Here is a 12,232-nt window from a genome sequence, read left to right as displayed (position 1 = left end):
GTCCTGCCCCGTTGCCTGGTGCCCGGTGGGGCGAGGTTGGACAGCTGTTAAGCAATAAAATAGCTTTACACTTTATTAAATATATTAAATCTTAATAATTAAATAATTATGGAGCAAAGCTGGTTCTGCTGCTGAACATCCTGGTTCTGTCCAAACAGCCCCGAGCGTGGGGTGCTTTGGGGATGGAGGCGAGTGGTGCGGGTCAGAGCCAGCTGTGGGGATGCACCAAAACACGTCAGAAAACACCAAAACACGTTGGAAAACACCAAAATGGTGCCAAAGACCAAAAGGGCTCAGAAAGGGGATCTGCTGGCTGCAAAGTGGGGGAGCATCAGGCCACCACGGCTGCGGGATGCATCGTCTTCGCAGGTCCTACGGGGTGCTCAGGTGCTGCTTGGTGCTGCTGGTTCCTCATCCTGGGCAGCCCCGAGAGGTGCTGAGGTGCAGATTTGGTCTGACCTGGAGCAGACTCTGCTCTTGGACCATCCTTTCCCAGCAAAATCCAGACCAGAGGCACGCTGGGCACCGCAGCCCTGCCGGGGAATTCCTTCTGCTGCCGCCAAGCCCGTGGCATCCCCGGTGCCAACGCGCCGGGCAGGCAGGTTTGGGCAGCACCCCGCTGCCTGCCTGCCTTGCTGGAGTTGGGTGCCTTCCCAACCTCGGGGGCTGTGGCAGGCAGTGATGCTCCAGCACCTGCTTGCCCCTTGGCCATGGCATCCAGCCAGGGGGGGCTCGAGGTGGGCCACCAGCCCCAGGCGCCCGCTGCCACCACGGCGAGACGGGTCGGCGTCAGATGACAGATTCAGGGGGTATTTTTATAAGCAAGCTGGAAGATTCTTCCCATGCTTGGGGGTGGTGTTTTTTTTCCCCTCCTATTTTTTCTCTCCTTGCAAATGAAAAAGGCTCCAAGGAAGGGTGGGAAAGGTGGGGGCTGAGAGCAAACCCCTCTCTGTGACTGGGAGATGTCCCGGCGTTGTCTCCGCTGCCATCCCCGCTGCAGCCACTCTGGTGTGTTCCTGGTGCTCACTGCTCAGGTTTGGGCTTTTCCAGGTTGTTGTTCAGCTTTTTGAGGGTCTTTTTAATCCTCAGAGCGGTGAGGCGGGCCGAGGGGCTCTGGTACCAGCACTCCTTCATGGTCTTTGCCAGCGCTGACAAAACCTGAGGTCCCGAAACAGGGGGGAAATTGAAGGGTTTCACAGGGGGCAAAAAGTCTGGCTTGGGGGGGGTGGGAGGGGAGGTGGATCCCTCAGGGACTCACCGGGTCACAGAAGAGGCGGTTGGGGATCACAGGGGTCTGCTGGTCCACACAAACCACCTTCTTCATGTCCTCGAAGCTGGGGTCGCTGGGGACGGCGTCAAAGAAGGGTGGCCGGTACTCCTCCACGATGCCTGTGGGAGCAGGGGGTGCTGTGAGGGTGGTGTGTGGTGGCAGAGGGCTGTGGGGTTCACCCCCTACCCTGCACATCACGGGGTGCCCGTGCTGGGTGGTACATCCAACCTGCACCCTGCCTTGGTGCAGGGGCCACCTCGCAGCCCTGCAGCGAACCTGCCAGCTGGCCCTGATAATCTCTGCTTAATACCTCCATATGTCTGTGTTTCCATGGGGTTTAACCCCTTTGGGCTGCCCCAAGCACCCACCAGCTCCCTGCACCCTAGGAATGTGCCCCCTAAACCTCAGAGTCCCCTGGAGACCACCAACCCCTATTCCCTGAGGCCATGACGGAGCCTCACAGCCCAGCCTGGAGGGTGAGGGTGCCTGGAAGGGTTAAAAGCATCCAGCTGAAGGTCATCCCCATGCACATGGCTCCTGTAATTCAGAGTAAATGTTTAATCTGAAGGAGCCTTGGGGTGGTAAATGAGATTATCCCCACCAGACTTTGCCTCGGGAGGGGGACCTGCTGCTTCATCCACCATTGCCCACCGTTTAATTAATGCTCATAATGGACTTTGCTGGTGGTGAGTGGTGCTGAGGCAGCCCCGAGGATGCTCCTCCACAGAATGGGGACCCCATCTCCATCCTTGTCCCCCCTCAAGCCAAGCCCTGTGGCCGGGAGGTCCCGGCCGTGGCTGACTTCCAGGCAGCACTCTGCTTGTTTTCTAATCAGCGCTGCACAAACAAAGAGCTGATTGAGTCTAATGGGCCCTTTAATCAGGGAGCCGGGTGCTGACACTAGATTACAGTGTTTATAATTTACAGCTAATCTTCTGGGCCAAGGGAAAGAAAGGGGAAGGGGGAAAAAAATAAGCAAGAGAAAGGGAAGGAAGAAGGGAGCAGGCGCAGAGCAGAGCCTGGAGCCGCTCACCATTCACCACCGTCCGCCGGGTGATCTCCCAGAGCACCAGCCCGAAAGCCCAGATGTCGGTTTTCTTGTAGGACTCGAAGCAGTCGGTGCGGATCTGCTCACTCAGCACCTCGGGAGCCATGTAGCGCTTGGTGCCCACCCGAGGGTTGTTGCCGATGTCCAGGTAGTCGCTGCCCTGGGAGTGCATGACAGCCAGCCCTGGAGGGGTCCCAGAAGCAATGAATCAGGGGATCCCAGGGGTTGGAAGGGAGCTGGGAAGCTCAACCAGTGCAACCCCCCTGCCAGAGCAGCAGCACCCAGAGCAGGGCACACAGGGACTCATCCAGCTGGGGTTGGGATGTCCCCAGAGCAGGAGGCTCCACAGCCCATATGGGCAGTCCCTGCCAGTGCTCCCTCAGCTCAGCAGGGAACAAATTCTGCCTTGTGTGTCTCTGGAACCTCTGATGTTGCAGCTTGTGCCCGTTGCCCCTTGTCCCATCATTGGCCATCCCTGAGCACAGCCTGGCTCCAGCCTCCTGACACTTGTGAGCATGACTGAGCTCAGCCCTCACGCTCCTCTTCTCCAAGCTGCAGAGCCCCAGCTCCCTCAGCCTTTCAGCACAAGGCAGATGCTCCACTCCAGCATCTCTGTGCCCTGTGCTGAGCTCTCTCCAGCAGCTCCCTGTCCTTCTGCAGCTGAGGGGCCCAGAGCTGGCCACAACATCCCAGATGTGCTCTCAGCAGGGCAGAGCAGAGGGGCAGCAGAACCTCTCTGACCTCCTGCCCACAGCCCTTCTGACCCAGCCCATTGGCTGCCATTGGCCTCTTGGCCATGAGGGCACGTTGCTGGCTCAGGCTCATCCTGCTGCCCACCAGCACCCACAGCTCCCTTTCCCCTGCACGACTCTCTAACAGTTCATTCCCCAGCCTGTGCTGGTCCATGGGGTTGTTCTTTCCCAGAAGGAAGACTCTACACTTGCCCTTGTTGAACTTCATTAGATTTCTCTGCCCAACCCTCCAGCCTGTCCAGCTCTGGATGAATGGCAGCATAGCCTCTGAGGTGTCAGCCATTCCTCCCAGTTTAATATCCTCAGCACACTTGCTGACAGTGCCTCTGTTCCCTCATCACAGCCATTAACGAATAGATTGAACAGTACTGGTCCCAGCACTGAGCCTTGAGGGACTCTCTTGGATACAGACCTCCAGCTAGACCCTGCCCCACTGATCACCAGTATCTGCCTTCTTCCCTTCAACCAGGTCACAATCCACCTCACTGCTGATCATCCAGCCCACACTGTCTCAGTTTCGCTGCCAGGATGCTGTGGGAGATGGTGTCAGCCTTGGTCAGTGCCCTGCTGGTGTTGCATCCTTGGGGTACAACCTCCCTGAGATACCACCTCCCTGGGGTACCACCTCCCTGGGGTACCATATCTCTGAGGTACCATATCTCTGAGGTACCACATCCCTAGGGTACCACATCCCTGGGGTACCACCTCCCTGGGGTACCACATCCCACCCCCATCTCACCCAGGTCTGCGATGCAGCATTGCTGGTTGCTCTTCACCAAGATGTTCCTGCTCTTCAGGTCCCGGTGGGCGATGGCAGGTTTGCCCTGGGTGCCAAAGATCTCCACGTGGAGATGGACAAGGCCACAGATGATGGAGGAGGCCAAACCCAGGCAGGTTTCCACATCCAGGGCCGTCCTCTGCAGGTAGTCATAGAGGGAGCCGTTCTCGTGGTAGTGGGTGATGAGCCAGAGCTGAGTGCTGGAGTTCCTCGATGTCATGTCAGAGGCGATGAAGCCTGGACAGGGAGGAGAGCTGAGGCCGTGGAGCCACCATGCAGATGTTCCCTCCTTCACCCAGTGCCCCACTCACCCAGGATGTTGTCGTGCCGGAGGAGGACGGTGTTGTAGATCTCTGTCTCACGGAACCACGACTGCTCGTCCCGGGAGGAGAAGATCTTGACAGCCACGCTCTCCCCGTGCCACACACCTCGCCACACCTCGCCATAGCGTCCTTTGCCTGCCACGGCACCGTGTCACGCCGCTCCTCTGCCCCCCTGTGCCCTCCCCACACCCTGGTGAACCCCGTGGGAAAGCACAGGGCCCACTGACACCCACCCACCCAGTTCCTCTGTCCCTCCTCCATCAGAACTTGGGGTCTGTACAGGGGTTTGGCTTGAGACAGTTGGGTCCAACCCCAACTCCCGGAGCTGTGGTTCTATCAATGGGTGTTGGGGGAAGGGGGCCTGGCACATGCCCAAGCACTGGCTGGTGATGCTGAGGCAGCTCTCCTTACCCACACACTCCACGAGGGTGATCTGCCGAGCCACCGTGCGCTGGACGAGGAAGGGCAGCCCCGAGCCGCTGCCCGTGGTGCAGTCGTCGTTCAGCAGGTCCTGTGCGGGCAGCACAGCAGCAGGGTCAGCCCTGCACCCGCCACCTCCCTCCCACGCCTCGGGGATGTTCCAGGTCCCTCCCAGAGCTCACCCACCTCCACAGTGCTGTCTCCCACCATGGATGTCTTCAGCATGAGGTCTGTGTCTCCCAGGTCGCTTTTCCTGTGGCGGTGCTGGGCCACCTTCCAGCAGAAAAGCGCCGTGAGCGCCGCGAGGACGAGGAGGGCGAGCAGCGGGACGAAGATCATCAGGAGGAGGTTGGGCAGGGAAGGCACCTTTCCCAGAGCCTCTTCTCCTAGGTGGAAGAAACGATGGATGGAAGCATGACCTGGGAGGGTGGAGGTCTTGGTGCTTGGGCTTGGACATGGGGAGGGTGGCTCTGCATTGGGGTCAGCCCCACGGACTGCAGCTCTACAGGCACAAGGCAGTAATGGCCACCTGAGGACACCTCACAGGACCCTGCCCCACCTGGGAAAGGGTGATCCTCGAGGTGCTGAGTGAGAGTGGGGACAATCTGCAGACCAACCACACCTCCAGCTACACGGGCAACTCTTCCCCTGTCCCCCCTGGCTCCTCCAAGGGCACCGTGCCCCCTTTTCACCTTGCAGGAAGATGTCCAGCTCGGCGTTGCACATGCTGGAGTTGCAGCACCTCATGCCGTACTGCTCCATCACGGGCGTGTGGCAGTTCTCCAGGATGTTCTGGGAGAAGCAGCCCCTGTGCTGGGTGATGGTGCCCTCCTCTTTCCTCTTGCTGACGAAGCACACCTTGCCCGTGCAGGTGGGCAGGCTGCAGTGGGGCACGTCGCAGGCGCACAGCAGCTCATCTGTGGGCACAGGGAGGGCATCGTGCCATGGGGCCGCCCAGCTGCTTGGCCCAGGGCATGCTGGTGGCTTTGGGGACATTGACATCTGTCCTAAAGGCTCTTAAACCAAATACCAAGAGCAAACAGTCTGGGACCACCATGGTCCAGGCTGGGGGAGATGGCTGCAGGTGCCCATCCTGAGGCCTCCTGGAAGATTGCTCATTGTCTGCAGGGACCCAAGTGCTGGCCTCGAAATTGGGGGTCACTTGGCTCTGTGCCCCTGGAGTGTGACCAGGCATGCAGCCCCACCAGCTGGGGTTAACTGGGATGCACTGGTTCACAGCACACAGGGTCACATCCAAGGGACGTGGGACCACCCCAGGAGGTGGCTCCTGGGAGCCAGGATGGGACCAAGAGCCCCAAACTCAGCTGGTGCCTCTGCAGTGGGTGCTGTGGGAACCCTGCATTTTGGGAACTGGGTGCCAAGCCCAGAGTCTTTCCTGGAGCCCTGAAGGTGCTTCCCTGAAGGAGCAGCCACGCTCCCAAGTGCCCCATTTAGCTCTGTCCTTTCACGCAGAAAATATCCCTCCTGGAATGAGCGAGTTCAGTGCAAGGACAGACGTGCAAGGGGACGGATGGATGGTGGTGAGGGGACAGATGGCTGTGGCCAGTCCCCCTCCTATGCCCATTGCCTCAAAGGTTGCCCAGCACCAAGACCATGGGGCTGAGTTCCAGGGTTGGTGGCCCCATGGGCAGAATGGGGACCTGGTGGGGACTCATCTCCCCAAGGAGCTCTGCTCTGCTGGCTCTGCTTCGCTCCTCCCTGCACAAGCACCTGGCCTGGATCCATCCCCACTGACCCTGGTGCTCCCTGGGGAGCAGAAGCAGCTCATCCCTTCTCCCCCCCCACCACCAGCACCCCCAGGAACAAAACAACCCACGTTTTAAAGCACGTGCGTGGAGCCTTTTCCTTGCCTCCCTCCCTGACATCAAAGCACTGGATGAACTGTGATTAATTAAGCTGAGATGCTCTCTGGGAGGCAGGTCCCTGTCCCAGATGGGAGAAGCCCCTCCTGGGGACAGCGTGGGTCCCTGGGGAGCTCTGCCTCCCTCTGCACTCACCCCAGCTCCAACGAGCCGCCCTCCCGCGGCAGTTTATTTTGAGCAGAGCAAGTGATGACGTTGCCAAAGAGCTGAGGGTTTATTTTAAACCCCCCCACACACGTGGCAGAGGGTCCCTGGAGCCTTCACAGCCCCGTTTCGTACTCACCAGCTGCAAAGCCGAGGGAGAGGGTCATCAGCACCAGCACCGCCTGAGCGCAGGCTCCGCACTGCATCTTCCTGCTGAGAGCACAGGGGTGAGAGGCGGCTGCCCAGGGGGCTCAGGGCTCATTACCAGGCCAGGAGTGGCCACAGGGGCTTTGGGGAGGAACTGGGAGGCCGTGGGGAGCGATGGAAGCTGATGGGGAGGGAGAGGGCGGGCAGAGTGGTGCAAGGTAGGATGTGCTGCTCCCACGTGGAGCTCAGCTCCGGACATCCCGGGTACAGCCCTTCCTGAGAGCAGATCCCCGGGACCTCCTGGGCTTGGGGGACCTCCCAGCCATGGTGTGGCACACCACACACAACCCCACGGTGCTTGGGGGGCTCTGGAGTGGAGCCCTCATCATGTCCCTGCTGCCCAAACATCCTCCCTTTATCCCAGTGATCCGGATCCCCGTGGCTCCGGGTGCAGCTGATGGCAGACCCCAGGGGCTCAACTGCCGTGGTGCTGGTGACTCAGACACTCAGAGTTTGGCAAGACCCTCACCAGGACTGAGCAGGACTGAGCCGAGAGCCCAACACCAACCCCCAGCAGTGGGTTCAGCTCAGCCCCGACGGTGCCTTTTTGCACAGAGCTCGCGAGTGACACAAGCAGAGGTGCTGCAGGCAGCCAAAAATTCCCCAGCTGCACCTTTGGGGGAAGTTCTGCTATTTTTTTCCTCTCTTTTATAAGAAGAATTTCCTTGTCAAAGAGCTGTTTCTGCCAAAGCAAACACAGAGGAGCCACCGCTGCCCCCCGCCCCTCGCCCCGCTGCCATCGCTGCCCCTTTCACAGGGCCGGGAGCTCGGCCGGGGCTCCCCAGCCCCTCCTCAGCTCATTCTTCATGATTCCCGACATAAACACGCCAAAGTTCTCTGTTTCCTGCCATTGAAGGAGCCCTGCCCAGGGCTGCCGGGACAGGAATCAAGATTGTTTAGATTCTGGCCTTGATGGGGAAGCGAAGTCACGCAAAGCCGGGCCCTGGAGAGCACACGAGGCCGTGGCTGACCCGGGCGGGCTCCAGCCGCGCTGCGGAACGGCCTTTTCCTCCCCAAAATAGCGCTCTGGGTTGTTGCTGGTGGGGAGGAAATGGTGACCCTGGGCTGGAGGAGGGGGAGTGGGGTCTGGTCCTGGCTGCCCTGTGCCAGGACCGATGGCTGAGCTGATTTCTGCCTGGAGCAGCAGCCGGTCCCTGGCTCTGGGATCAGCTTTGGGGTTCATTGGGCTGCTGAGCCTCCCTCAGCCCTCCCAGCACGTCTTGCAATCCCCAGAGCTCCAAAAGGCATCTTTCTAAAGGGTAGCTGAGGCTCCTGGGTGGTGAACTCCCTCCTCAGGGGCACTTCCATAAGACCCTGAGCTGTTCAGGGGCTGCGAGGTGTTTGCCATGAAGCACAAAGTGCCTCACCCCAAACTGCTGTGCACTGCAACAACATCCCATGGCTTTGAGAGCAAATCTTAACCCAGCCCCTGGTATCCCAAGGGAAAAAACATCCCAACTGCTTCTGTAATGGGTCAAACCAACCCCCCACGTCCCCATCCCTGTCCCCAAACTTCCTCCCTCCTTTCTCGTGCTGGAGCTGCAGCTCCTGCACCCTCCTGGCATCTGGAGCATCTTCCCCAGCCTGGCTGGGGGGTGATGGCAACTCATATCATGGGCCTGGGGAAGGGGGCGGCTGAGCACAGTCCTTGGGGCCATGTGGGATGGGGTTAGAGGATCCTTTGCTCCTACTGCGTTGGCTCAGTGGAGCTTCACAATCCCGGCGCTTCCACCCTCCCCTGTGGTTTCTGCTGCTCCCTGAGGGGGTTTTGCCACTGGATGCAGCTCGTGACTCAGTTCCCCATGTTGCCTTTTTGCAGGGGGACAGGCACAGCAGAGGTTCTGTGCTGGATGGTGCCAGTGCCAGGGCTGGTGCCAGGCAGGAGGAAGCGCTGATGGCACCGGCTGCAGGTGTGAAGGACGGCATGGACACCACTTCAGAGTCAGCAGGAGCTTTGTGAGGGACTCCCAAGGCTCCAACCTGGTTTTGACCAACAGTCAGAGGTTTTCCTGCCTGTTCCCCATCGCTACAGGGTGCCCATGCACACAGCAAAGCTGTTGGCACCTGAGTGCACCGAAGAGCATCGTTGTGCTGAGAACAAGAGCCACACAAAGACAGTGGCAAAACAGCTGGCGTTAAGCTCTTGGTGGGGCTGGTGCAAGTGCAGCTCCTCATGCAGGGCAGTTTCATACAATCACAGAACCAGTGTGGTTGGAAAAGCCCCTGAAGCTCCTGGAGTTCCGTCCCACCCCCCCACCAAGCCCACCACTGACCCACAGCCCTCAGCACCTCAGCTCCAGGGCTTTGGGATCGCTCCAGGGCTGGGGCAGAGCTCCTGCAGCTTCCCTTCAGGCAATTTGCTCTTGAGAAACAGAGCCTCCTTGGCAGCAGTTTGGCTCTTCCTCACCCCCTCCTGCTGGCAGGGAGCCGGGCTTAGGCTGGGCAGGAGGGGTGCATGGCCGTGCCGCATCCTGCCGGGGTGCTGCCGTTGCTGCCCCTGCCCTGGCTCCAGCCCTCACTGTCAGCTTTGCCTCGCTTTCCCCCCTCCTTTTTCAGAATACATCCATCTTCCCCATTTCCCCTCAGCTCGGGGCTTTTGGGAGCAGATGTGTGTTGTTTCAGCTCTTTAGCATGGACCTGGGGCCGGATCCTGCTGCGACCGCACCGCTGCACGCCCAGATCCACTCTCCCAGCTCCACCAGAGCCCCGATGCCCGTCTCCACAAACCCTGACGTCAACCCCAGCAAACGTGAAGGAAACAAGGCCAAATCCTGACTTCAGCTGCACGAGGCTAAACCAGGAGGGTGGTGCTGAGCTGGGTGCAACCCCAAACCCCACGAGCACGCGATGCTTCCCCCCCACTCACCTCCAGCATCCACGTCCCGTGGCTGTGCCGGGCCCCGGAGGGTCTCCGTGCCGCGGTGCTGAGCTCAGCCGTGGCAGCTTCGCTCCGTCCCCCGTGCCCCGGCTTGGAGGAGCTTCATGGGTCTGCTCCCTTCCCACTGCCCGTCCCGGCAGCGTGGGGGCTCCCACGGGGCTCCCACGGCCGCGGCGCTGCCCGTCCCGGCTGGGGAACGGCTCCGTCCCCGTCCCGGCGGCGGGGGCTCGGCGGCCCCGTTGGCCTCACACAGTCTCTTGGCAAACTCTCTGCGGTCTGGATGTGGGAGAAGTCAAAAAAATGTTTCTTATTACTGCCTCTTCCTGCCTGGCCCCTCTCCACCACTCCCAGCTAATAAAGCATTTCCTATTGCTGAGCACACATCCACGGACGGGCCTCCCTTCCTCCCGCAACACCGGCCCCAGCTCCATCCTGGTTGCTCTCCCTCAGCCCCCCGTCCCTCACCGGGCGCTTTCCCACCCACTTGCCCAGCTTTTAGGGCCGTGGCAGGGGGATGTCCATCATATCTCCATCCCTCAGCATCTGCAGGCCTTTGGTTGAGGTTGCTTTGACGATGCTGAGGGTAGGAATGATCTGGAGAGATGCTGTGGGAATGACCTTGACATCCTTGGCCATGGCTCTGGCTGCAGCATGGAACCCTCCCAGGGGCAGGAGCATCTCAGCACAGCCAAGGGGCTCCCTGGTTGTTCAGTGCTGGCCAAAATGCTTTCAGGGTGGACGTGGCAGGGCGGTTCTCCCCAGAGGTGGTTGCTCATGAGTGGTTGAGGATGCTCTGTCCTGCTGTGGGGCATAGAGGAGGGCTGGGGCGGGCTGGGGGGGGTTGCTGCTGTCCCCCACCACCACCCTCGCAGCGTGGCAGGCGCTGGGATGCTGCCGGCGGGGCCGTTCCCACGGGGCAGACCCAGCACTTCCCGCTGCCCCAGGACTCGTGGGGCTGCCAGGGCTGAGGGCAGCGGAAGCACCGCTTCCCCTTTCGCTGGTGGTTCTTTGGGCCACCCCACTCTCAGCAGCTTCATTCCTCTCCCCTCCCATCCTCCTCCTCCTCTCCCTGCATCCCCTTCCCCAGCCCCATCCCTGCCGCGCTCCCCGTGGCGCAGCGACCCGCTCCCACAGCACCTGGCAGCGCGTGGGCTGGCACGGCCGCCTCTTTCCCAATCGGGGCCTGATTTACCTCCCTGTTCCCCTGTTGCATCACCAACAACAGCCCCACAAACCCCCTGTTGCATCACCAACAACAGCCCCACAAACCCAACCAAGCACCCGGAGCCTCCCCGTGCCGGGGCAGCGCGGCTGTGCCGGCGCTTTGAGTCTCGCCGCCCGCCCCTCCCTCCCTCCCTATCGCCCATCATCTGGGAAGTTCAAACAAACAAGAGCACAAAACCAGGATAAAACACGAAGGGCTTTCATGAGTGACCTTGCCCGTGGCGGGGCCGGGAGCTTTGCAGGGGAAACGGGCAGTTTCCATGGGACAGGAGCCGCCCGGGAGGAAGCCGGTGCCTGCAGACGCCTTATCGCAGTGACCATCTTTGCTCTGGTCTCGGTGATGTGATCAGGGATCGGCTCCTCCCTGAGTTATTCCTGGATGGCTCATATGTCCCTGGTGCCCTCCGTGGGTGCGGGCACACGGCAGCCTGGGTGATGGCTGCAGGCAGGAGTTTCCCAGGAGGCTCTCTGGGGAGGGTTGGTTGCCTCTGTCCCTGGGTTTTTCACCTCTCAAATGGGGCAGCTTCATCCTTTTAACCATCATCATCATCACTGTGTGTGAGGGGTAAACATCTGCTTACAAACTCTTCCAAGTCACCAAGTCCTAACCCTGGGTGATGGGAAGGGTGAGAGCTCCAAGCTCTGGGGAAGCAAATGCACACGGAGCCCAGACTGACCGTAGGGAGGTACATTAATGAATCCACCAAAACCACCCCAGACAGGGTGAATCAGCTGGGACGGGCACCCACGTTGGCACCGGGCCGAGACACAGCTCAGCCTCCTGCCACCCCCTCAAAACCAAAACGAGACTTGCCGCCGTCGCTACGGCTCCCGCCGCTCGGGCTCGCGTGGAGTGTGTGGCCAGACACATCCAGACACCCCTCAAAGCTCCCCTGAGCTGGTCGTGGAGGGGGCTGAGGCTGCTGGGGGCAGCCCAGCTCTCCCTTCCCCCCTTTCTCCTGGCACGGTGTGTGCCATGGCTGCTCCATGTGCCGCCCGCCCCCGGCTCATCTGCGAGCCGCCGCCGGGAGCTGGCGAAGGACGGCGGCCACGTGCCGGCGAGCCCGGTGCCAGCCAGGGCCTGGAAGGGAACAGACGGGGAGGTGGCAGCTCCTTCCCTACCAGCATCCTTCCCTGCATGTCTGTAACTCAGCCCAAACCTGCTGGTGCCCCCTCAAAAGGCAGAACTGCAGCAGAAAAGTGTGTGTGGGGCACTTTTGCCCTCTTAAAGCAGAGGATGGTGAAGGGAAGGAGCTCCAGGCTGTGCTACCTGCCTGGCCCAGGGTTGTTTCTTACCCTAACTGC

At 60.6% G+C, this 12,232-nt stretch overlaps 1 protein-coding gene across 1 annotated transcript; it reads right to left on the bottom strand.

The window, feature by feature from the left end:
• Nucleotides 1-47: 47 nt before the first annotated feature.
• On the bottom strand, nucleotides 48-9,979 carry ACVRL1 (activin A receptor like type 1). Its single transcript, XM_062015491.1, has 10 exons — nucleotides 9,692-9,979; nucleotides 6,758-6,831; nucleotides 5,284-5,508; nucleotides 4,778-4,977; nucleotides 4,583-4,682; nucleotides 4,160-4,306; nucleotides 3,810-4,085; nucleotides 2,304-2,501; nucleotides 1,259-1,389; nucleotides 48-1,158 (listed from the first exon to the last, which is right to left on the bottom strand). The coding sequence occupies exons 2-10, from the start codon at nucleotides 6,822-6,824 to the stop codon at nucleotides 1,024-1,026; spliced, it is 1,479 nt and encodes a 492-aa protein (XP_061871475.1). The 5' UTR covers nucleotides 6,825-6,831; nucleotides 9,692-9,979; the 3' UTR covers nucleotides 48-1,023.
• Between the last annotated feature and the right edge of the window lie 2,253 nt (nucleotides 9,980-12,232).

This window comes from Colius striatus, chromosome 26, assembly GCF_028858725.1.
Source record: "Colius striatus isolate bColStr4 chromosome 26, bColStr4.1.hap1, whole genome shotgun sequence".
Classification (NCBI taxonomy): Eukaryota; Metazoa; Chordata; class Aves; order Coliiformes; family Coliidae; genus Colius; species Colius striatus.
This window is presented reverse-complemented; position numbering and strand designations above follow the sequence as displayed.